Below are 26471 nucleotides of genomic sequence, written 5' to 3'. Positions count from 1 at the left end.
AAGGCAACAAATCTGGTACCTACGAGGGTATCTCCCTGTTATCTATAGGTGGTAAAATCTTTGCCTATATTTTGCTCAGTTGGTTTGTCAAAATGGTATCAGAGCAATTTCTACCAGAAATCCAGTGTGGATTTAGATCAGGTCAGAGCCACGCAAATGATTTTTATTGTGAGATAGATTCAGGAAAAATGTATTGAACGAAACATGGACCTGTATCCTGTCTTTGTTAGTCTAAAAAACAATAAGTTTAGCATTGTGCTAAGAAATGGCCTCTGGAAAATTCTTGAAAAGTTAGGCTGCCCCACCAAATTTGATAAAATCATATGTTAATTCCATAAAGATATGACTGGTAAAGTACTCTCAGATGGTGCCCTTGTTTTACCCCATTAGGTATGAGAAATGGTTTAACAAGGCTGTGGACTGGCACTGGCCCTTTTTGGTCTCTTCTTTGCAGCTATTTTGAATTATGCAATGGACAACCTTCTAAAAGGCATCTACATAAGGTACAGAACTGATGGAAAACTCTTCAGTCTCCAAAGGCTTATTGCAAAGACAAAAGTTTTTGAGGAACTCATATGAAAAACCCTTTTTGCAGATGATTGTGGTCATAGTGAAAGTGACCTACAGCTTGTCTTTGACAGATTCTCAGAGACAACTAAACAGTTTGGACTCTCACCATCAGCCTGGAAAAAAACTGTGAAGCCCTTTTCCAACCAGGTCCATCAAACTTTACTACGGAGCCAAACATCACCATTGATGGTATAGAAGAACTAAAGAGCATCCATCACTTAGCATATCTTGGCAGTACCATCTAAAGTGATATTTCTCTGACCCTGGCTCAAGAAATATCAAATTGAATACAAGAAGTAAGTCAGCCTTTGGAAGCCTCCACCATAGGATACTCAACCAGCACACCATCAACAGGTAACAAAAGATCATGTACTATGCAGCAGTGATAACATCCTTTTCATACGTGGACGGTTTACCATAGACACATTAAGCAACTTGAAATTTTTCACATGCATTGTCATTGCTCTGTTCTAAAGGTCCACTGGCAAGACAAAATCTCACAAATTAACAAAACCAGCCAGCATCGAGGCAATAATCTTCAAAGATCAACTTAGATGGACAAGTCATGTTATCAGAATGGGTGATAGATTCCTGAAAAAAGTTGTCTATAACGAGTTGAAAATCAGAAAGCACTAGGGGATGGTCAACAAAAACAAATCAGACACCACAAGCCAAATCACATCTATTGCAGCATAAATATTGATAACTTTGAAGACACAGCCAAGGACAGGCCGGAATGGAGAGCAACTATCAGTAAAGGCTGGAAACACTTTGAGGACGACAAACACAAAGAATGATTGGAAAAAGGACCAAGCACCATCCCAAGTCTTCAGTGGGAGCCTGCACATTCCTATGTGACATCTGTTCACAATCTTGGTCTTCACAGATTGAACTATATACAACCACATGAGAACACACATGATGCCATGATATCATTGTTGAATATGACAACAGCCATGCTTGGTGATTTTTGTTTCTCGCTGCAGTTGAGATTGTACCAAATGTCATTATTGAAAATGGGTTCCAAAGTATTTTGTTGTTGCAAAGATACATCAGACCAAGCACAGGTCTCATATACGCCAATGCAACATTAGGGCCAGAGGCCCTGCCACATTTCCTCCTGCTGGGTTCCTTACCTAGCAAGTTGTCCCATTGATTACAATTGAACTATGCACAGAGTAAGTTATAAGTAAGGGTATCAGAATCTGGCCCTAGTGAAGTCTTGCTGAAGCCAATGAGGTCACACTGATGTAAAGCAGATTGATATTTATTCTGTGTGATCCAATTCATGGCTGGCATAACCCCGTTCAATTAAAGAATGAATTCAGGCCATTTATACTGTTCCAAATAATTTATGCAAATTCTGGGACAACTGTTATGATCTCTTGACCCTTAAGTATATCAAGATGCCAATTTTAAGCATGCAAAAATGGTATATTTCAACTGCATTTATTCAGAAGATTACTAGAAAGGAAGGATGGTCTTTTGGTTAGGCTTTGGACTGGGACTTGGAAGAAGATCTGAGTTCACTTCCCTGCTGAGCTACAGACTTCATGTGTGAGCTTGGGCAAGTCCAAAATCCTTAGTTCCCCATCTGTAAAATGAGGGTGACAGTCCTTCCTTTCTCCCACCCTTTGGTCTTGTCTAGATTGTAAACTCTTTGGGCCGGGGACTCTCTCTCACGATGTGTTTTGTTCAGCCCCCAATGGAGCCCCAGTCTCAGATTGGGTTTTGGGGCTCTCCCATTAAAACGTTAATAATAATCAGTCATAGCTGAGACACAATGTGATTTGCAGTTTAATATGCAACGTAACAAAGGACTTACCAAAAGAATGAACCATAGTCGTTTCCATTTTACAAAAAATGTGCAAGGCAGAGTAAGCACACGAGTATTGTATAAGAACAAATTATAAATAATTGCTCTTTGCAATTGAATACCCACATAGAAAGAGCCAAAAGAAATCTGCAGCCACTGGGAGTCTGATTTAATTGCCGATTTGGACTGTCTCTGTAGTTTTTTATGAAAATCCCTAAAGCCTGTGTTTTTTTGTAAACTAAACATGGCTTTTCTGCTGGCCATGTGAGTTCTTTTTCCATTCATTAGTGAGCTTCTTTTTTTTTAACACAATTAGACAAAGGAATAAATCAGTCAACAAACAAGGGACATAATTCTGGCAATATCTAACCATATACCCTCTTGTTTGCTCAACTATATAAATCTTTCACCAGATTACAAATGAGACCATTTCAGTCAAAGATGGGGGCACTAATTTAAAGTGTTGAGTAACAAGAGCTCACTCTCACAGCATTCTTGGATGCTTGTTAGGAGAAAGTTTTTTGATGAGGAAGCTGTCTCTACTCTGTCCCCAGAGAGAAATGCAGAGGACCATTTCCTTTCTGCTGCTATTAGGATGTGTATCAGACCAGGCAAGAGCTCATGGCTTTGAAGGACCCCAGAGTCAAATACCTCCTTTTAGTAGTTAACATCATTACAGCAGTTTAGCATACACGTCGAGTTTGTTTTGGGATCTTTCTCCCTCTTGTCCCTTCCTGGATGCTATCACAAGGGATTTAAGGAGGCAGAATCTTGAGGATAAGTAACAATATAATTCTCTTCATTAAATCTTTTTACATCTAAACTGTAGATTTGACAGTGTTTAAGCAACATACTAATATAATAGGTTTCAGAGTAGCAGCCGTGTTAGTCTGTATCGGCAAAAAGAACAGGAGTACTAATTTACTAATATAATAGTTCCTTGACTATTGGTCCTTGCTCTATTTTGAGGTCTTAAATGGTGCAGGGACAGGACAGCCAGAAGGGAAAACAGCTTTTAAGCTGTTTTCACATTCCATGTATTCCCTGTATTTAGTGGTCCATCAGCCTTTTTTCTGGCCCTCTGCAGAGAGGGGTGGATTTCACCCAACCTGCTTAGCGATGCTAGAGATAAGGTTGAATAGTTCCTATACATGTTAAATTGAAAAAGGAACCTTAAACTACTTAATAAAAATTGCTATCTACTGCTGAACAGTGGAGACTGTTTACAGATTCTTCACAATTAATTTAAGAATCTAAAGAACCCCCCCTCCCCCGACCTTTTTTAAACTAACATTTGATTTCCAAGCAGTAGCTTTGCTGTGGACAGATTCCCATACCCCCAATACACTCTTTGAGGGCTTGGCTACACTTACAAGTTGCAGCGCTGGGAGTTACAGCGCTGGTCATGCAGCTGTGGAAGGGCCAGCGCTGGAGTGTGGCCACACTGACAGCTACCAGCGCTGCAGTGTGGCCACACTTGCAGCACTTTCCAGCGCTGTATTGAGAGGTGCATTGTGGGCAGCTATCCCACAGAGCACCTCGTCCCGTTTTGGCGCCGTTTTGGCGCTGAGTATTGTGGGAAGGGGAAGGAAGTGTGCGGGTCATTCCGCTTCCTGTTTGCCAGCGCCCCGTGGTGCATCGCTTCACATCCCAGCATTCACTCTTTCCAGCAGCGTTTGGCGCCATTGTGAGTGTCTTTCTGTTACTCTCTGTGTGAATCGCGATTTCTGTGGCAAATGGAGCCCGATCTGCTGAGGACTCTGCTGATGAGTGTCACCAGCACAACACGTTTGGCAGTCCAGCTATTCCTTCAGCTCCAAAGTGACAGTGAGGATTCCGACGATGATATCAATATGGATTTGCCTGCCGCGTGTGACACTAAAGTGCTTGCGGCATTTACGGAAATGCTCAGCACCGTTGAACGCCGCTTTTGGGCTCGGGAAACAAGCACTGAGTGGTGGGATCACATCGTCATGGAAGTCTGGGATGATGAGCAGTGGCTGCAGAACTTTCGTATGAGAAAAGCCACTTTCATGGGACTGTGTGCTGAGCTCGCCCCCACTCTGCGGCGCAAGGACACAAGATTGAGAGCTGCCCTGACGGTGGAAAAGCGAGTGGCTATTGCAATCTGGAAGCTGGCAACTCCAGACAGCTACCGGTCGGTCGGGAACCAGTTTGGTGTGGGAAAGTCGACCGTGGGAATCGTTTTGATGCAAGTTTGCAAGGCAATTAATCGCATCCTGCTAAGAAAGACCGTGACTCTGGGGAGCGTGCAGGACATTGTGGATGGCTTTGCACACATGGGTTTCCCTAACTGTGGAGGGGCGATAGATGGGACGCATATTCCTATTCTGGCCCCCCCCCACCTGGCATCAGAGTACGTTAATCGGAAGGGGTATTTCTCTATGGTTCTCCAGGCGCTTGTGGATCACCGCGGGCGTTTCATTGACATTTACACAGGCTGGCCTGGAAAGGTGCATGATGCACGCATCTTTCGGAACAGTGGCCTGTTCAGGAAGATGCAGGCAGGGACTTTTTCCCAGACAGGAAGATCACAGTAGGGGATGTCGAAATGCCCACTGTGATCCTTGGAGACCCCGCGTACCCGTTACTGCCTTGGCTCATGAAACCCTATACAGGGAAGCTTGACAGGAGCAAGGACCGGTTCAACTACAGGCTGAGCCGGTGCAGAATGACTGTGGAGTGTGCTTTTGGGCGTTTAAAAGCCCGCTGGCGTTGCTTGTATGGGAAGCTAGACTTGGGGGAAAGCAGCATCCCCGCGGTTATATGCGCTTGCTGTACCCTCCATAATATTTGTGAAGGGAAGGGTGAAACATTCAGTGAGGCATGGACCACCGAGGTTCAAGTCCTGGAGGCTGAATATGCACAGCCAGAGAGCAGGGCTAATAGAGAGGCCCAGCACAGGGCTACAAGGATTAGGGATGCCTTGAGGGAAGAATTTGAGGCTGAAAGCCAACAATAATGTTTGCTGCCTTGCATGGGAGTGAATTGCACTGCTTACACTGTTATTCTATTATCCATAATAATAATATGATTTGTAGTGCCTCTTTCTTTACTGGGCTAAGGTATCTTTCACTATCTGCTATAATAAAGACTGTTTTCAAAGCCAAGAATTGTTTTATTGAAAAGAAAAAAACTTCCTTGACAGACAGACAGACACACAACATTTCATGAACACAAGAGGGCAGGGGTGTGGGTTGGTGAACTGTACAGTCACAAGTTTGCATATGCCCTGTCTGGATTGCTGTTTAATGAATCCTGCACTTCAGGGTTCATATACTGCATGGTGATGGGGGTTGAATGCAGAGGGTAAGGGTGGTGGTAGGTATCAGGGCTGGTTGGGGAACATACAGGTGTTGGAGGCAGCTGGTGGTGGTAAGAACCTGGATGCTGGGGAAAGGTGGTTTGAGCTGACATTGGGGCACAAGGCACAAAGGACGGGGCGGGTGGGGGAGTAGCACGGTAGTGCTCTGCTTGCATGGCAACGAGTGACTCTATAGACTCCGCTTGGCGCTCCAGGATGCTTAGCAGCCGCTCCGTGGTTTTCCTCTTGGCCACTGCATTTCTCTTGCGTGTCCTGCTTTCTTTCTCTCGCCAATCCTTCAAGTCCTTACTCTCTCGAGCAGACTGATTAAGAACAGTTTTCAGCATGTCTTCTTTGCTCTTTCGGGGATTTTTTCTCAAATTTTGAAGCCTCTGTGATGTTGAACATCTGGGCAGTCCAGTAGTCAAGGTCACTGTAGAAACAGAAATGACAACATTTAACACGGGCAGCATTGTATCCACTATCTCCAGACATGAATTGTTACACTGAGGGAGTGAGTTCTTATTTAAGCATTCTTTTACCCACACGCATAACACTACAGAAGCCACGACATGGTGAGTGAGCAGTGCTTATATGGGGAGAAGTGGGGCTTGGGTGTAAGAGGGGAGCTGGTTGCTTCGGGTAATCTGGAGTGCTAGAGGGGTTGAGTGAAATGCAGATGCAGGGGTGATCTTATCTCCCTATCTCTTCACTAAAGAGTCTCCCAACATTTTTCACAGGACTTAATCCTGGAAGATGTTTCCCTACTGCGAGTCACTAGGGAACAGCGGGGGGCTCTTTTAGAGCAATGTGGATTCCGCCCGGACCCTATGCGGCTTGCCTGTGTTCAGAAATGGTCCCCCCACCACTGGCAGAAGAGTGGCGCGGACGCGTCACCGTCACTGGGACAAGGGACACAGTGGCTCTGCCTATAAACCTGCGCAGGCATATTGCCCACGCTCTGGATGAAGCTTTTGCTGAGATAACTGAGGCAGATTACCGCGACGTGATAGACCACATCAACGGGCTATTCCACATCTAGAGGCTGGCATGCATGCATCCATAACCCCCCCTCCTCTCCAGAAACATTTCACCCAGAAAATAAAAGCCGCTTACCGGTAACACGCTCCTCTGCTTGTCCTTCTGCAACTGCTGGCTGCTGCGATTGGGTGCTTTCCTCCTGGCTTGAGAAGAGCTCCTGGCTGCATGCCTCCAGGGAATCTGCGGTTTCTTCCCCCATGCCAGGAGCTTCACTCGCGGTTTCCTCCCCCCCCCACGCCTCCGCCTCCGCCGCCTCCTCCGCCTCCTCCTCCTGTCCCCCAGCCTGCTCAGAAGTGTCCATCGTTATCCTGGGATTGGCAGTGGGGTCACCCCCAAGTATCTCATCCATCTCCCTGTAAAAACGGCAGGTCGTGGGAGCAGCTCCGGATCGTCGATTCCCCTCTCGGGCTTTGTAATAGGCACTCCGCAGCTCTTTAATTTTCACCCTGCATTGTACTGCGTCCCGATCATGGCCCCGATCCAGCATGGCCCTTGATATCTGCTCAAAGATATCGTAATTCCTACGGCCGGAGCGCAGCTGTGCCTGAACAGATGCCTCACCCCAAACACTGATGAGGTCCTGCAATTCACCAGTGCTCCATGCTGGGGCTCGTTTGCCGCGTGGAGGCATGGTCACCTGTAACTGATTAAAACTGATTGCACTCCACACCTGGCTGCAGCAAACAGGAAGGAGATTTTTAAATTTCCCGGGGCATTTACAGGGCGGGTCACCTGAGCCAAGAGCAGTAGAGTGCAAACTGATGTGCAGAGTGGCTGAACAGGAATTCTGGGATACCTCCTTATTCCCTGGAGGACAGGTAAAGCGCTGGTGAGTGTCCACACCTGCTGGGCAGCGCTGGATCACCAGCGCTGCACTCCTTATACCCCTGCCGGGATGGGTTTTCAGCCAGCGCTGCAACCAGGGAGTTGCAGCGCTGGTTGTGCCCTGCAAGTGTGGACGGGGTGTTGTTGCAGCGCTGGAAAGCCTCCACCAGCGCTGCAACTTGTAAGTGTAGCCAAGCCCTTAGAAAGCCTTGATTCTCACAACCAGAGACTTCAGTGGGAATTCTGCCTGAATAATAAAAAGAGTTATTAAGCTGTGAAAACTCTTGTTTTGAAGATGTGCTCTGCTTTCCCACTCTGTGTGTTCTTCCAGCAATTGCCAGGTAAACAAACATCAGGGAGGTGACATTAGATAGACAAGTCATTCATCAACACTGTAAAATGCATCTTAGATCACTTTAATCAGTGAATACAATGAGGGATGGCAGTCAGCACAATCAGCATAGTATTCACAACAGATTTGTCTCCTGTCTTTTCCTTCCCTCCACCTTCACCACCTCAACCCATCCCACCCTCTGTAGTGTATCTGGTCCGTACTAAGAAGTCCTTTTCCATTTGCTCTAGCAGTCGATTTATTCCTGCTTTTTAAATGAATGAGTTTTCATTTTTTTAGGGCTGTTGATTAATCGCAGTTAACTCACGAGATTAACTCAAAAAATTAATTGCAATTTAAAAAGTTAATCGCACAATTAATCACATGGTTAATAATAGTATAAATACCACTTATTTAAATATTTTTGGATGTTTTCTACATTTTCAAATATATTGATTTCAATTACAACACAGAATACAAAGTGTACAGTGCTAACTTTATATTTTTATTACAAATTTTTGCACTGTAAAAATGATAAACAAAAGAAATAGTATTTTTCAATTCACCTCATACAAGTACTGTAGTGTAGTCTCTATCGTGAAAGTGTAACTTGTAAGTGTAACAAATGTAGATTTTTTTTGTTACATAACTGCACTCAAGGACAAAACAATGAAAAACTTTAGCGCCTACAAGTCCACTCAGTCGTATTTCTTGTTCAGCCAATCGCTAAGACAAATAAGTTTGTTTACATTCATGGGAGATAATGCTGCCTGCTTCTTATTTACAATGTTACCTGAAAGTGAGAACAGGTGTTTGCATGGCACTTTTGTAGCAAGCATTGCAAGGTATTTAGCCAGATATGATAAACATTTGTATGCCCCTTCGTGCTTCAGCTACCATTTCGGAGAACATGCTTCCATGCTTGGGGCAGCAGGTTTGTAGACATTTTGGTGGTGCCCAAAATGCCCAGAGCCCGCCCCCCCAAATTCCACCCCCCACCTGCCTAAGGCTCTGGGAAGGAGTTTGGGTTGGGGGAGAAGGTCTTGGGTGCAGGCCCTGGGCTGGGGCAGGGGATTGGGGTGCAGGATGGGTGAGAGGTTGGGCTCTGGGAGGGAGTTTTGGTGGGGGAGGGGATCTGGAGTGCAGGCTCTGGGAGGGAGTTTGGTGCGGGAAGGGGTGTAGGCTCTGGGAGGGAGTTTGGGGGTTGGAGTGAGGGGGGTGCGGGCTTTTGGAGGGGGTGGAGGGCTGCGGCACTTACCTGGGGCTCCTAGGCAGGGTGGGCTGGAGGGCCTCTGTGCTGCTGCCCCCGAAGCTTCCCATTGGCCACAGGGACGCTGGGGGCAGGACACAGACCCATCCCACCCAGGAGCCAGCAGACACGTGGAGTGAGTAGGCAGGAAGCCTCTCAGCTCCCTTGCACTGCTGGTGGTGAGTGGGGGGCCCAGGCTGTTTTAAATGGCCCAGGGGACACAGAGGTGGGGGGAAGCGCCCGGGGGCGGAAGGCAGGGCCGAGGGAGAGACTGGGCCTCAGACAGTGCTGGAGCCAGGCCCGTGGTGTCTGGGCACCAGGAATATTCTTGGTGCCCAGGCACCATGGGCCCATAGAACTCACCGCCCATGTCCATGCTGATGATGTTTGTCCCCTGCTCTGTTTTACCCGCATTCTGCCAAAAATTGCATGTTATAGCAGTCTCGGATGATGACCCAGCACATGTTTGATTTACAAACACTGTCACTGCAGATTTGACAAAATGCAAAGAAGGTACCAATGTGAGATTTCTAAAAATAGCTACAGCACTCGACTCAAGGTTTAAGAATCTGAAGTTCTGTCCAAAATCTGAGATGGACGAGGTGTGGAGCATGCTTTCAGAAGTCTAAAAAGAGCCTCACTCAGATGCAGAAACTATAGAACTTGAACCACCAAAAAAGAAAATCAACCTTCTGCTAGTGGCATCTGACTCAGATGATGAAAGTGCCATGCGAATGTCTGTTCTCACTTTCAGGTGACATTGTAAACAAGAAGCAGGCAGCATTATCTCCTACAAATATAACCAAACTTGTTTGTCTGAGTGATTGGCTGAAGTAGGACTGAGTGGACTTTAAGGTGAGCAGACAGCAAGTGTGAAAAATCGGGATGGGGGTGGGGGGTAATAGGAGCTATAAGAAAAAGACCCAAAAATCGGGACTGTCCCTATAAAATCAGGACATCTGGTCACCCTAGTGGACTTGTAGGCAGTAAAGTTTTACATTGTTTTATTTTTTAATGCAATTATTTTTGTACATAATTTGACATTTGTAAATGATATTCTATTATTGTTTAACAGTGCGATTAATCATGCGATTAATTTTTTTAATCGCACGATTAATCACGATTCATTTTTTGTAATTACTTGATAGCCCTAATTTTTTTTTAAGTGTGACAGATTAGTTATCACATGCTATCAACACTTATCTAGTCTACTAACTCTAGCAAGGCGCTTTCAGATAAAACTGTTATGCTACTTCAATGCCAATTCTTCACTAATGTTACTACTACCAAGGATCAAAGAGTTAATTAACAAGATTTCCATTTTAAAGTGTCATTGGCTTCGGTGGAAGTTTACAGCTAGGTAACCAAGAGTAGAATTTGGCCCAATGGTACATCTGAGTCTGCAAGTTTCAGCCAAACATATTTTTCTCAAACTGCTGTTGGCTCTCAGCTACGTTGAGGAACCAAATTCACCACTGGCATAAGTGTGTGCCAGGCTACTTGGACTTCAGTGGAATGGGGCTTTCTGATGCCAATGGTGAAGTTTGCACTTTGCCCATAAGTTCCACCAAAAAGTAGCAGTTCCAGGGTCAGGATTACAGCCATATAGAGAATGGGAAGAGAGATACAATTAGTACAATTAGTTCTTTGATGATTGAATATTGTCATGTGCAAGGAAGTCTGGGTTAAATATAACAGAGGTTCTGCTGATTTGAGCTATATACTGGATCTAGTTAGCATGCACAATAGATGACCACTGGTTTTGGATGGTGCATACCCATCATTCCAGACTTGGTAAGAAGAATTTTGCCCTGGAAACAAGTTAGTAATCATGCAGTGTGGCCCATTAGCAGGGCATCTGATTTCAAAGGGGTAGCATTTTAAAAATAGGATGTAACATATAGGAAGCTGGAAATGTTAAGGTAGATAGGTTAATGAAACCTCAATCTTGCAAACACTTACTGACTTCAATAGGGCTATTCGCAGGAAAGCATGTGTGTGTTTGCATTATCAGGGCGAAAAGCTTCACCACCAAAAATTCAGGTGAAAAAACAATTTCTCTTGTACTTAGTTAACTGTACTCCATGAAATTTCCTTGTGCAATTTGTGTTAACTCGAATGATTAACGCTGTTGGAACAAACTACCAAGGGAAGTGGTGGATTCTCCATCCTTTTTTTTTTTTTGGTATGGCCTGTGTTATAACAGGGTGTCGGTCAGACTAGATAATCATAATGGTCCCTTCTGGCCTTAAGATCTATGAGAATGGGTCATCTCTGACCATGTTGAAGAAAGAGGAACCTTTTCTCCACAGTCAGCACCTACTATGGCTTCTTTAGTTCTGCAGGGTCTTCTTATAACAATGTTAATAATATTGCAGCCTTTCTCAAGCCACTTTTTTGCCACCAGGGTGCTAGGAGCACTGTCTGATAATTCAGGATAACTAGATTATGGAAGTACTGTCAGGGAATATAACAAAACCCACCCACATGAGACAAAAGTGGTGTGAGGTGCTACTGAAGAAAAAAAGGAATGGAAGGAAAATGGCTTGCAAGACCGTGTATGTGTCTCTGTATGCATGTTCATGCTCATAATAAAACCCAGAGCTGGTTGAAAATGTTTGAATTAGTTTGGGGGGGTTTGTGGGTTTTTATTTGTTGTTATTTCCTGTTGAAAAATGACCTAGTTTAAAAAAATAAGAATTGCAATGAAAAAATTCAGGCCCAAATACGTGTTGTTGTTTTTTGTTTGTTTAATGTTTATGAACCTCCATGTACCCCAACTCCCTGCCCTAAGCCCCCTGCCTGCACCTCACACCCCTCTTGCACCCCAACTCCCTGCCCTAAGCCCCCTGCCTGCACCCCGCATCCCTCCTGTACCCCAACCCCCTGCCCTGAGCCCCCTCATACACCCCACACACCTCCTCTGCCTCAATCCCTTGCCTTGAGCCCCTTCGTGCACAGGGCACTCCCTCCCGCACCCCCAACCTTTATGATGTTCGCTTTAAAAAAAAAATTCCCTGGGTGCACACCCTAATGAAATGTGCTGTGCACGCCTATGCTCTCAACCCCATATCTCTACCCCAAGATCTGCTCCCTCCTTTCCCCACTCATCTTTCCTCCTGTTTTCAGCAAAAACTGATTTTGCTGTTGCCTTCTCCATTAAGGAACTGTAGGATTGTTATCTCTGCCATCTCCCTATTTGTAATGTACTCCCTGGGTGAAGTGTTCCATCTACTGACAAAGTGTTCTAGGAAAGATGGCTGTAATAGTGTTAGATATGGAGGCTCAGGGCAGGATGCTCCCTTCCCTTGTAAAGCTACTGGAAAGAGAGCACAAACCATCTAGTCACGTGTCCTTGTGGGGCTGGAGGCTTCCCATTGGTAAAGTGGGAATGATCGCAATGAGCTGCATTATCTGGAGATCTGTGGAAGATATCAGTGAAGATCCTATGGAACAGAGGCCAGTCTGATACCTCTCAAAAAGCTGAACCCTGCTGGGCACATCCACACTGCCTCCTAGTGGAGGTGTGAAATCATACTGATAAGCAGTAGCTTTTGATGAATTTTGCATTGTAACTTACTCTGACTTCAAAGAGGAACATGCCAGACAAAGCAGCTGCTTCTCAACTCATTGGCTTATCCAAAATTAGCAGTTTTGAATATTGAAAATCTGGGCCTCAGAGCTTAACTTTAGGCCGTGTACCCTTTTTAGAGTCTTGTCCCTTCCATACGTTGATCCACAGGCTAGACATGAAAACTGGTCTCTCATCTCAGTTCCTTTCTTAGTGCCAGTAAACATCAGGTCCAGCCAAAGTGCACTTAGGGACACTGCATAGAGACTCCTTTTCGCAGTGCAGTACGGAGCACTGGGAGAAGTAGTGGGGTGTGTGACTAAATTCCTTTGGGAGCCTTTACATAGGCTGTTTTCAGCTCCAATTTAAACATGCTGATCGATCAACTCACTGAAGATTTTTAAGTGCAGGTCAGCACTCTGTAAGCATTAAGTAATTACATGTTCGTTGTCAGGACTGGATTTCTGATTATCTCAAAATCTCTATGACAGAGTTTTGTTGTTAATTTTACTCTTATATTGAGTGTTATAATTTGTTCACAGTCCCCTGTCCCATCATACACCCAACCAGGAAGTTTTGTTTTACACTGTTTGCTGCTCTCTCCCAGGAAATTCAGCAGCTGAAGAACCCATTCTTTCATGCTTACATGAGTTGAATGTTTAGCACCAATCTTCCACAAAACCATCAGCCTGTAAGTAAATTCATCCTCTTTAGTGACAAATGTGACCCTGGTTTTATAGGGGTTTGATTCGACTTGAGCACAGCATTTACAATATCAGAGTCAAATCAATAACCATGTGTCTTCTCTGTGTGGCTTTCAGCTCTTCATGCTGCAGCTCATTTGGCAAAATATGGTGTTGCTCTGAACTCTCTGACTATGGTAGCACCTCCCTGTGTAACATGAAACCTCCACGCATCCCCTTTATTTATTTGTATTGTGGCAGTGCTGGCTAAGACCCCTGTCATGGGTCAGGGCCCAATTGTGCGAGGGTCTGTACAAATACAGAACAAAAAGATGGTCCCTGCTCCAGAATGTTTACAATCTGCCTCCCCCACAGAGTTACAAGGACCATGACAATGTCTATGGAATCATAGAACATCAGGGTTGGAAGGGACCTCAGGAGGTCACTGATCCAACCCCCTGCTCAAAGTAGGACCAATTCCAAAACAGATTTTTGCCCCAGATCCCTGTTTAGCAGGCCACTGCTTGAACCACTGAGCTATCTCTCAACCCTGCAAACACACACAGGTCATTTTACAGATGTGCCATTGTCACTGTTTATCATGAGTCTTGCAAAATTTGGTATTTTTCTTAGAGCCTCAGCTCCTGGAGTCAGGTGAATTAGGTCAATTTCCAGCCTTTATTGCAGAAAAAAGCTACAAAGTGTGACCCTACAGGTTCAGAAATCAGCAGGTAAATAAAGAGAGGCCAAAATCGTATTGTTTTTAAAATTGGCTTTAAAAAAAATCATGCAATCTTCTGGGCTTTTGGGGACCTGACTCATGAATTTTAAACACTCAGGGTTGGCAATCCTGGACTGGTTTCACTGACTTCAGTGTAGTGAAGTCACATGTGAGTGTTTGCAGGTTGTGTGCTTGTGCAGCTCCTACCACAGTGGGGACCTGGCTTGATGCACGATCACTGGCTGAAGTTCTGTGGTCTGTGTTCTGTAGAAGGTCAGACTAGACCAGTGTTTCTTAAACTTTTGAAAATTTGAACCACCGTCAGGAAAATGAAACAATCACCTGCCTTGCAATCCCCTCATGTGGTGTTAGTCCTCATCTCAATCTATGTGACTTCCACCTTGTCCCTTCAGCCAGTCCTTTATGCCCCACTGGGGGCTGCACCCTGCAGTAAGGCTGAACTAGTAGATCATAGTGATCCCTTCTGGCCTTAACATTTATGAATGGATCCCAAATCTGGGCCTCTAGACACCATTGAAATATAAATATTAAATAATAACAAGCACACATGGCATAGGTCAATCTACTAACTACAATAAATGGGCCCAGCCATGACTATGTCAGTAAGACAGCACCAGCAGCTGATCACCCATTTGAAACCTTAAAAGCATGCAGTAAATGCACTTTCTCATTGGAGTCAAAGTTCTGAGTTGTTGGCTCTCTGTCCTCTCTAAGGATCACAGGTTGCCCTTTACATTCCCTTTTAGAGCCATAGGGTCTGGTTCTGCTTTAGGTGTAGCTGCAGGTTACCTTTGATATCTATGAGTGAGAGAGCAGGGGTTGGCCCAGTGTCTGCACAGATCCATTAAAAGTAGCACAAAGACTCAAGGCTTGAATATGATTCCACATCATGTTTCATTTCCCCCTTTTTTAAATCAGTACTAATCATGTTTATTTTGGCTTGACATTTTTTGTTTTTTGAAGAGCCAGCCCGAGAAGCCAAAACAGTTGGCTGAAAAAAAGCAGTGACTCAACATACCAGGGGTGGGCAAACTTTTTGGCCTGAGGGCCACATCTGCATGGGGAAATTGCATGCAGGTCCATGAATCTAGGGCTGGGGCAGGGGGTTGGGGTGCAGGAGGGAGTGTGGCGTGTGGGAGGGGGTGTGGGGTGCAGGAAGGGGCTCAGGGCAAGGGGTTGGGGCAGAGGAGGGGTGTGGGGCGTACAAGGGGGCTCAGGGCAGGGGGTTGGGGTGCAGGAGGGGTTTGGGGTATGGGCTCCGGCCTGGCACTGCTTACCTGGCGCGGCTCCAGGGTGGCAGCGGGGCCAGGGCAGGCTCCCTGCCTGCCTGTCCTAGCCCCGCACCACTCCTGGAAGTGGCCGGCACCATGTCCCTGCGGGAGGGAGGGCAGAGGGCTCCGTGCGCTGTCCTTACCTGTGGGTACCTCCCACAGAGCTCCCATTGGCAATCCCGTGGGACGGATCCAAAGCCCTGATGGGCCGAATTCAGCCCATGGGCTGTAGTTTGCCCACCCCTGCAACATACCCTTAAGGTGCTGATACAGTAAAAATTACAAAGTGAGAGATTGTTGTGCTCCATAATTTTAGCCCTTTGCTACTGAGTACAACTGCAGCTCTGCTGGGATTCTAAAGATGGCCTTCTTCTTTAACACTACGACAGTTCTGTTTAATCCAATGGTTAAATCTAGAGCAAAAAACATGAATGAGATTTCTTGTCATTAAAGTGATCCACTCTAATCCCTGGATCAAAGATAACACAGAAGGTCTCCATTTGTAAAACTGAAATAAAAAAATAATACTCAGCAAAACACAGTGACTCAGCAGCTTTCATGTACTTAAGCCTCAAATTGCAAATGTGACTTTTGCACCTTGCATGTAAATGAGCTCCTGTTCCTAGCTGGAAGTTCCCTTTCAGGTTACATTTCAGCCTGGGCAGTGTGTTATAAGCCATTCCCCGGCCAACATGAATGAAGGAGCCAGCTCTGGAGGAGAGAAACAGGAGCTGAAATTCAAGAGAGTGATCTTGCAGGACCAGAACAAGCCAGAAAATATGATCCAAAGGCAACAGGTGATCCGGCTCACCTATTTGATTACAGCCATGGACCTGACCTGCTTGTTCATGCAGATTGGGATCATTCCAGTGAGTACCATTTGAGTCTGCTTTAATAGAGCAGACCACTTTCTTTCAACACAGACTATTCAGTTTTTCAGCAACATTAGAGGCGACTTTCTACCAGGAAAGAGGGGAGAAAGTCAGATGTAAGTGAATGTAGTGGCCTTTCACATGGCACTCTATGTACTTAGGGTGAATAGATGCACATAAGTAATGACAGGCAGACAGTACTTAATTTGTGCCAGAGCTTGCCAGGCTGAGCCCTGGTACCTCTAGGCTTGGCAATTCATATCCCCAGGACCTTTCTGCTTGCCACGTCAATTATGAAATTGCTTGAGCCCTGGCACCTCTTTCATTACCAATTAAGCACGGTAGACAGATGACTATTATTTATATTGCAGTAGTGCCTAGAGGCCTCCGCCAGACGTTGCTGCATTGTGCTGGGCCCTGTGCAAACACAAAGTGCAGTCCCTGCCCCAAAGAGGTTATGATCTGAAACACAAGCTGTAGTAGGTAGGTGAACTAACATGCAGGCTCGGGGGGGGAGCATAGTGTAACAGTAATAGAATATCTTAGCACAGACTGCTTTGTGCACAGTATGTCTGTGTAATAAGCCAATCAGGAGCCTGTAATCACAGCGTGCCACTTGTCTAGTGGTTCTCGGGTGTCAGCTTTCTGTAGACACCATGCAAGAGGTGAGTTTTAAGGAGGGATTTGAAGGTCAATACAATAGCGGCTTTGCAGATTTTGGCAGGGCACTCTCCCCACCTATAAGAGGCTACGTGGTAGAGAGACCAAAAGCGTTTGTGGAAGATTGCAACTGGCCCGGTTGTCCAAGTAGAGGTGGGGATTGAGGTTGCATTAAGATAATAGGGCGGATTAGTTATGGCCGGGCTGAATTGTGAAGGTGTCTGCGTGGCAGGCCAAGACATTTGTGTTGGATGCAGTGGAGGAGGGGGAGTCAAGGGCGTGTCTCAAAAGTGGTGGTGGTGTGATCAGAACAGTCAAGAAGACGATCTCTGTAGCAGCATTTTCAGCGGCCTAGAGGGCACAGAGTTGCAGGTGCCAAAGCCAGACTGGAGGATGCTGCAGTAATCTAGTTGCAGGTCATTTTAAAGGGATATTATCAAGTAAAAATGTAGTTTCCACTCCACTCACAGCTCTGAGGTCTTCCTCTTATTTTTCTTGTCCTCATTTTTCTTCTCTCGCCTGCTATGAGAGCTCTCTCCCATCTCCGCGTCTCCAGAGACAATCCACTCTGTGCCCCTCTTTCATAAACCAACCCACCAGTGGCTGCGCCGTGGCATGGTCTCTTAGTGCTTGTCTGTGGGCGACTGATGTAATCACGCTGGGCTCTGAGACTAAGAAGTAAAACTAACTTTCCGTACAGAAGAAATGCTGACTATTCACCAAGCTGTCTCCAATACAAAGAGTAAACCCACAGAAATCTCTGCGCTAGATATATTATTTGCTTTACTCGTTCAGTGGCAGTATTCTCAAATACTGGCTGTAATAAATAGTGAGTAAAACTATCCAGAAAGTAAAATGTCTCGCATTTATAATGTCCCTCTAAATACCCAAGGATGGTGAACTAACATTGGAGTATTAAGTGTTGGCTGGCTACAAGAAGTGTATAGGCTGGGCTACAAGAAGGAAGCTGCTTGCTGTAGTTTGTGTGAGTTTCTACATATGTACGTTTTTAGGCAAATGAATTTTATCCAGTGCACAATATCAGGTGTTCCAGGGTACTCCATATGGCAATGCAAGGTGGCGCTCTCATTTACAAAATGTGCTTGGTGTATTTAGTGCTGGTGAAAGTGTCAGATTTACAGTGCTGGCGACTCTGTGCACAGGGGGTATTAAGTGCTTTGGAAGCTTCGGAATGTTATGTTCACATTAAACATTACAAAGCAAAAGCCTGAGTCTGAAGCATCTGTCCTTTGGGCACACGGTTTTTTAGGGTGCTTCCAGCTTTGGGATGTGGAGGGGACTGGGAGTACAGGTGCCATTTTGTTTAATGCAGCTTGCTTGATTAAACGGGTGGCATGATGACATGATCCACAAAATCCTCCTGTGTGGTGCTTAGAGTGATGTGCACGTCATATCCAAAGGCAAACGAGGGGTAAAGTTAAATTAGCTGAGTGGTTAAGAACTTCCTTGTCTGCCTCAAAATGCCAATGTAAAAACAGAGACTAGGTGGGTGAGGTAATATTTTTTTATTGGATCAACATCTCTTGGTGAGAGAGACAAGCTTTCCAGCTACACAGAGCTCTTAGGTCTGGGAAAGATACCGTATTTATCGGCGTATAACACGCACTTTTTTCCCCTGAAAATAGGGGGAAAATGATGTGTGCGTGTTATACGCCGATATAACCTTAACAGGGCCGGCTCTAGGATTTCTGCCGCCCCAGGCAGAAAAGAAAAGCGCCGCCCCCCCCCCCCCAGCGGCGCGGAGCGGCGCCCTAGCCCCTGCCCCACTCCCGAGCAGCGCGGCCCTAGCCCCCCCCCCAGCGGCCCGAGCCCCCGCCCTCTCCCCCCCCCCCAGCGGCGGGGCCTGAGCCCCGAGCCCCGGCCTGCGCGAGCCCCCACCTCCCGAGCGGCGCGGCCCGGCCCTAGCCCCCTCCCGAGCGGCCCGGCCCGAGCTGCCTTAGCCCCCGCGCCCCTCCAGAGCGGCCCGAGACCCCGTCCTCCCTCCCTCCCCCGAGCGGCCCTGGCCCTAGCCCCCGCCCCCCCTCCTCCGAGCGGCCCGGCCAGAGCCGCCTTAGCCCCCGCCCCCCTCCCGAGCGGCCCGAGGACCCCGTCCCCGTCCCCCCCCCCCCGAGCGGCCCTAACCCGCGGAGCACCGCCCTAGCCCCCGCCCCCTCCCGAGCGGCGCGGCCCGGCCCGGCCCGAGCCCCCGAGCGGCCTTAGTCCCCGACCCCCTCCCGAGCGGCCCGAGATCCCGTGCCCCCACCCCCCCCCCCCGAGCGGCCCTAGCCCCTGCCCCCCTCCCGAGCGGCGTGGCCCGACCCGGCCCGAGCCGAGCCCCCGTCCCCCTCCCGAGCGGCCCGGCCCGAGCCCCCCTCCCCGCGAACGGCGCGGCCCGCCCGCCGCCCCCTACCAAGGCACCGCCCCAAGCACCTGCTTGGTAGGCTGGTGCCTGGAGCCGGCCCTGAACCTTAAGAAGCCATGTAATTTTCAATATATTATCAAGTATAGCAAAATACATGTGCATACCGTATGGCGGCGGCGGCGAGTGGATTAGTAGCGGCGAGTGGATCAGTAGCCGCCATCGGTAACTGCTCAGGCAACCCGCGCCTTCCTCTTCACGTCTAATTCTCGCGGCCGGCGGAGCGTAACCACGGTAGTTCTGAGCTACCCTTATTTTGCTTCAAAGTCCTTTATTTGAAATTTAAGTTTTTTTCCTGAAATTTCCCCCTTAAAATGAAGGTGCGTGTTATACGCCTGTGCGTGTTATACGCCGATAAATACGGTACTCAGAGTGTCACAGCTAAATACAAGCTGAACAGATTGTTTAGCATAAGTAGTTAACACATATTTCAAGGAACAGCTCAAGGTGAAGTGGCCTGTTAACACCCCTGTAGTCATGGGAGTTAGTGGGTTACAGATCGTCATTATTGGGGCATTTAGTGCACTGGGTGCACCTTATTTATAGCTTTTTACAATAACGTGGGTGAAACCAGGCAATCACTATGCTCTCAATGAACTCGCACTGAAAAATGATAAAAGACAAAAACACCATATCCCCCGTGGGGGGGAACATCCTCTTTCTCAAAGGGAGGAACCTTGCACAACACTGGGAGCTTAAATAAATATCTCTGTGCTAGACACTAATAATCATGATCTTAATATAGGCACTGGATTTATGGCTTATTACAACAACTGATCCCTTCTCCCTTTTTGTCCTATGACTATAGGGATGTTAACCAGCCACTTCACCTTGAATGATCCATTAAAACAGGGCCGCCCAGAGGATTCCGGGGGCCTGGGGTCTTCGGCGGCGGGGGGCCCTTCCGTTCCGGGACCCGCCGCCGAAGTGCCCCGAAGACCCGCGGCGGCCCCCCCTCCCCGCCGAATTACCGCCGAAGCGGGACCCGCCGCCGAAGTGCAGCCCGGTCTTCAGCGGTAATTCTGCGGCGGGGGGGGCGCCGCGGGTCTTCGGGGCACTTCGGCGGCGGGTCCCAGAATGGAAGGGCCCCCCACCGCCGAATTACCACCGAAGACCCAGCTGAACTTTGGCGGCGGGTCCCGCTTCGTCTTCGGCGGTAATTCGCCAGCGGGGGGTCCTTCCACCCAGGAGCGGAAGGAGCCCCCGCCAGCAAAGACCGGGAGCGAAGAAGCTCCTGCGCCCGGCCCCGCAAGAGTTTTCTGGGGCCCCCCGGAGCGAGTGAGGGACCTCGCTCCAGGGGCCCCGAAAAACTCTGGTGGGGGCCCCTGTGGGGCTCGGGGCCTGGGGCAAATTGCCCCTCTTGCCCCCCCCTCTGGGCGGCCCTGCATTAAAATATGTGCTAGCTACGTATGCTAAACTATCTGTTAGATCCTGTTTCTGAGGGCATGGCTACACTTGCAGATGTAGACTGCTGGGAGTTAAACCAGCCTTCGGAGAGCGCAGCAGGGAAAACGCTGCCGAGTGTTTACAGACTCAGCTGGAAGCACGCTGGCATGGCCACATTAGCAGCTCTTGCAACGCCACAAAGAGCAGTGCATTGTGGTAGCTATCCCAGCGTTCAAGTGGCTGCAACATGCTTTTCAAATGCGGAGGGTGGGGTGGAGTGTGACAGGGAGTGTGTTGCATGTATGTGGGGGGAGAGAGAGTGGGTTTTTGGGGTGCTGAGTGTGTCAGCATGCTGTCTTTTAAGTTCAGACCCCCCTCACCCCCGCCTCTCTCTCTCGCATTCACAGCAAGCAATAGTCCACACCAATGGCTTGCTTTATCCCAGAGTAGATACGCATGCTGGCTGTCAGAAACGGAGCTTTGAATGCGGATATCTGCATTCCTACGGCTGATTCCAAAACAATGACAAGAGTGGCCACTTGATTTAAGGGGATTATGGGACGTTTCCAGAGGCTGATCAAAGCACAGTAATGCAACACCTCATTCACACTGATGCTGGGGCGTTTCAGCCAGGGCACAACAAGCATTATGCTTCTCGTGGAGGGGGATTACCAGGAGCACTCCAGCTGCAGAGTCCAGGCGCTCTAAGTGCCTTGCCACTGTGGACGGGTCGGGAGTTAAGGTGCCTGGAGCTGCTTTAATGCGCTCTAACTTGCAAGTGTAGCTATGCCCTGAGTACCTTTCCCAGACCTGAAGAGCTCGGTGTAGCTCGAAAGCTTCTCTCTCTCCCCAACAGAAGTTGGTCCAATAAAGATATCACCTCACCCACCTTATCTCTCTAATATCCTGGGACCAACACAGCTACAACAACACTGCATGCAATAGTGTAAAAATAGAGAGCTATGTCCATTGCTGATGTAAATTGGTGACTTCAGTAGAGCCCTGTTGACGTAGGCTGGCTGATGATCCGGGCCAGAGACTTTTGATTATCAAATAATCTTTATATTCCTCATGTTATATTGTATATATGGGGAAGCACTGTTGCTTTATTTTGCACGGAAGCACATGATCACTTATTACTGTAGTAGTCCTGTACTTATTAAGCTCTTTAACAGAAATGTAACATACTTCACTTTTTCTCCACTTTATTTAGTACTTGGCGAAGAGCCTGGGATTGGATTCAGTTGGATTTGGCTACCTCCAGACAACCTTTGGCGTTCTACAACTTCTGGGAGGTCCTATTTTTGGAAGGTAAATAAGAACCATTCTTGTGAACCTTCCATTCCCGGGGAAGATCAGAGTTATTTATTTTTTTTAATAAATCTACTTTATTCTTAGTTCTGAATCTTGAGAAATAGTTTAAGAAGCCATCTGGATTTACTAAACAGGCTACAGAGAAATAAATATTAATTAAAAATATTGTAACAAATAAATGGCTTTTGTATTAGTTACTTCTCTAAATTTGATTATTTGGACCCAGACAGTGTGCTTAGCCAAAACATTTAGACCCTGCAGAGCTTGCAATCTAATGCCTTAGTCCTGCAAATCAAGCAAAGGAGTAACTTTATGAACATGAGCAGGACTGGGAAACCCAGAAGATGAGTGTAACTTGGCTTTTTCTGTTTTGCTTTTTGTTATTACCTAGTCCTACTAAGAAATAGTTCTAGTGGAAATCATAGAATTTCTGTGCCTGATTCGAATCTTATTTACACAGGCATTGCACTATGTCACAGCAAATGACTTCAGTGCAGTTGCTCCCGATTTGCACTGGTGTCAGTGTGATCAGAATCAGAAGGACTCTATATTTACAGTTCAAACAGCCCTAGCAAAAGGAAGGTGGGGGGGGGAGACTTGAGGATCTGCCTGTGTTTCTGCCTCTGAGCAGTTGCAGGAAATTGCTGATATGGGATACATACTCCAGCTCCAAACAGAAGAGGAGATGGCCTTGGAAAACCTAATAGAGATGAAATAGCAGATAATCGATTATCCCTGTTCAGAGATGCACAAAAGGAGAGGTAGAGTAGTCCAGTGGGTCAGGCACGGGACTGGGATGCAGGAGACTTGGGTTACATTCCTGTCTCTGCCACTTCCCAGTGACCTTGGGAAGGTTGCTTTTCGGTCCATCTGTTTGCAGTGCCAGCTCTCCAAGGCAGGGACTATCTTTTGATTAGCACAGTAGGGCTAACAGGATAGAAATAATTATTATTAATAATAATAGTCAGTTTCCCTACAAATACAGCCCAGAAATGAATTCCTTCTTGTCTACAAATCTGAGGTTGTGTAAGTGGCATAATTCAAGTGATTTTTTTTTCTATAAATGTATCGAGCTGGAGGAAACCAATTTTGATCTGGATCTGTGAGAAGTGGGTCTTACTTCTGAAGCTCTGTTCTTTCTCTGTGGGTGGAATACCTACTGATGGCAATGGGAGATGCATGCAGGGATGATGGGAACAGAATATAGAAGTCTAATAAGGATCTGATCCTAATTAGACTCCTATAACTGGTGTAAATCAAAGTAGCTGGGCTGAAAGCAAAATTTGCTATGCAAATCTGAGATTGAAACTTTCCCCAGGGTGGTACCGTGAGAACTGTTCATCTCAATGTCGAAGTAGATATGTATAAAGGGGAATGCCATATGTTAGTTAAAATGCAAAAATGAGGAAATATAGATTCACAACAAATCCACTAACCACATTTTTGCAGACCTCAGAGTATGAGAATGAGTCAGTTTTCCTTGTAACTGGATGACTTTGCTTAAACTAACGTGAAGTTGCAAGCACTGAAGCTGCTAAATTTTTTTCTTTAAAAAAACTCCAGATCATTTCATGAACTGGTCTCCTGGGATTACAAACAGCAAAAGCCCAAATTTACTGAGGGCTTGTCAACACACCCAAATTGCACTGGTTTAATGTAAATCAGTTTAAAATCATCCCTTAGAGAAATTGATGTGTCTTTTTTTTTAGGCCAAGCCATACTTTATTCTCTGCTTCCTTAGTTTAACATAACTAATTTTTATGCCACATCACAATTGTTGATAACCATAGTAGAAAACCCAAACAAAATGAATATTAATAGAACCCTTTAAACAGCCTAGCAGTGCCTAGCTTGTGGTGACTTCTATGTCTAGTCACGAATAACTGTTTCTACAGCACTCTCAGGATTTGTCTAGACCAGGATTTAAAGATGTGTGGTTAGATTTAAAACATTTTAACCAACATATTTGAAAAATGCTAGCACAGAATTTTAGAATGCATTAGGTACTATGTTAGCTGGAAGGGTTTAACACCACAATGCTAAATCCCAGTCCAGACAAAGCTTCAGACTTTGCACAGGGCCACATTTTCAAGTGCGCAATACCCACAATTGGGGCCAGGTTTTCAAAAGTGAAAAATCTGATCAATGTTGTGGGGTGGGATGGATGACAGCATAGCATTGCCAGCCTGGATGTATTGTATTTACAATTGCTAAAACAGTTCCATTTCTAAAATGCTGCGTAATTTATATGCTAGGTTTGCTGACCAGTGTGGCACCCGAGCTGCGTTAACTCTTTCATATCTCTCTGGATCTGCCTTCTTTCTGCTACTGTCCGTCTCCACCAGCATCCCACTTCTCTTCCTGTCCAGAATTCCATCCGTGTTTATGCATGGGCTACCAGGTAATGTCATGAGAAGATGACCCAAATATTGGGGTCAGTATTTTCCAATCCATTTATAGGGCCTGACCCTGCAATTCTTCCTCACACGAGGAGGTTAAAGTCGGTAGGACTAATAAGTGTTGCAGAATCAGTCTCTAAGTAGTTGGGTTTTAAGGACATGAGGCGCTGTGTTTAATGGTTAGAGGAGGTGGTTGGGATGCAGGACAACTAAATTCTATTCCCAGCTTTGCCACTGATTTGCTGTGTGAGCTAGAGCAAGTCACTTATGTGATCGGGTGCCTGGGATAGACCACACTGAGAATGCCACACTCAGGGCAGACTGCAAGAAATAGGGCAGACAATCCCCACCCCACAAGTGGTGGTTTATTCTATAATTGGATTCACCAAGCCAGTAACAAAAGAGCTTCTGCAGTACCAGACTGGTTAACCAGAAGACAAACACAGTTCCCTTTCCAGCCCATGGCTCTCATCCAGACAACCCAGCCTAATATAGTGAGAGGTTATTGAAAACCAATTTCACCATGTGTGAGGTTCTTACGCATCCCAAAGGATCAGACACGTATCCCCAGGTCATTCTGAATCTCAGGTCTTACCCAAATATCACATTGTCGGTAAACTAACTAAAGATTCATTCATAAAAGAAGAGAATTATAAATGGTTAATAAATCCCATACATACAAATGATTGCAAAGTCCTGATATCAGGTTTGTAGCAGTGATGGAATAGGCTGCTGGTTTGTAAAGTCTCTCTGGTAACGTCCAAAAGATTGGAAGGTCCTCAGACCATAGTTCAAGATGCTCCTTTTAGTTGTAAATCCACAGTCCGGAGAATTAGATCAGGAAAGAGGCACAATGGAGGTCTCTCAGAGGTCTTTTATATCCTTTGCCATGTGCATGGAAATTTACTGTCCCAAACAAAGCCCACAGCTCAGGTTCATAGAAAATTACAGGCCCAAGATGGAGTCCAGGGTCACATGTCCTTACATGCTTTGCTGACTCACAGGGGCAGCCATTGCCCATATTCTTTCTGAGGCATCCACTTGGAAAGGCTTACTGGGCGGGATGAATTTCTTCAATGGCCCTTGTGAGCTGAGTGTCTTTAATGGGCCATCAACACATAAGTGTCTAGTCCTGATGCAAATCTATTTGGAGGGTGTCACCTAGGAACAACACACATGTTGGAGATAGCCAGTAGTCTTTAGATACAAAGATGATACACGCCTATAAACAGGATAATCGTACTTAGCAAATCATAACTTTTTCCTTAACCCCATAGTTTGTGCAAGATTTCTTGCAATTATATAACAGTGGTAACAACAATGCTACAAATGGTCCTCTTTCATTTACACAGCATCGCAGCTTAGTCTCTCTGTGCTTCAGTTTTCCCGTTTGTAAATGGCAGATGACAATGCTGACCTCCTGGCCTCACCACACCACACCATGGTGTTGTGAAGCTTAATTTGTTCACGTCTGTGAAGTGTCCTGAGGCCCTCATATGAAAGGTGCTATAGAAGTGCAAAGCGTAGTTTATCATTTTTACTTGGGCTTGAAAAGTTTCACTGATATCCACTTGCTTGAGCACTAAGCTACTTTACTATGCCCCCCAAAGCCATGGATCTTCATTCCCCCCAATAAACCAATTCACCCCCATCAATGAACGCCTTTACAGGGCACATTTCCTTGTGCTGCCGCCATTTCCACTGCTTTCCTGAATGTGCATAAAGCTCTCAGCTTCCCAGCATTTTCATCCAGCTGGGCCCTATTCTTTTAGATTCTCTCCCCACCCCCATAATTTTTAAGGAGCAGCAGCTCACAGGCTATTTTGCTTCCTGCCTACCACTAATTCTGTTAAAAGCATAGCTCCTCCAGCCCACACCCTCTCGGAAAAAGAACTAGATGCCTGAGCACCTCTGCTCCCTCCCAGTCTTGCTGTTAAAGGAACAGCAGCACTTGAGCAGCTCTGTTCCTTTCTTCCCCCTCTACCCAAACAGGAGGT

At 46.5% G+C, this 26471-nt stretch overlaps 1 protein-coding gene across 4 annotated transcripts in view; it reads left to right on the top strand.

Moving 5' to 3' along the window:
• The window catches only part of SLC22A18 (solute carrier family 22 member 18), a 141140-nt gene that overhangs the window by 18929 nt on the left and 95740 nt on the right, over window positions 1–26471 (top strand). Inside the window, exons 1-5 of one of the 4 annotated variants that reach the window (XM_045014110.1) lie at window positions 13348–13419; window positions 15117–15176; window positions 16070–16293; window positions 21975–22072; window positions 24331–24476. In XM_045014110.1, coding sequence (XP_044870045.1) covers window positions 16117–16293; window positions 21975–22072; window positions 24331–24476 — 421 coding nt within the window. In that variant the 5' untranslated portion in view covers window positions 13348–13419; window positions 15117–15176; window positions 16070–16116. Of the gene's footprint in view, window positions 1–13335; window positions 13420–15116; window positions 15177–16068; window positions 16294–21974; window positions 22073–24330; window positions 24477–26471 lie in introns of those variants that run through there. The other 3 variants (XM_045014109.1, XM_045014112.1, XM_045014111.1) reach the window with 3 other exon arrangements.

The sequence above is a fragment of the Mauremys mutica genome, chromosome 4 (genome assembly GCF_020497125.1).
Source record: "Mauremys mutica isolate MM-2020 ecotype Southern chromosome 4, ASM2049712v1, whole genome shotgun sequence".
NCBI lineage: Eukaryota > Metazoa > Chordata > Testudines > Geoemydidae > Mauremys > Mauremys mutica.
Note: the sequence above shows the minus strand (reverse complement) of the source record. Positions and strands in the feature narration are given on the sequence as shown.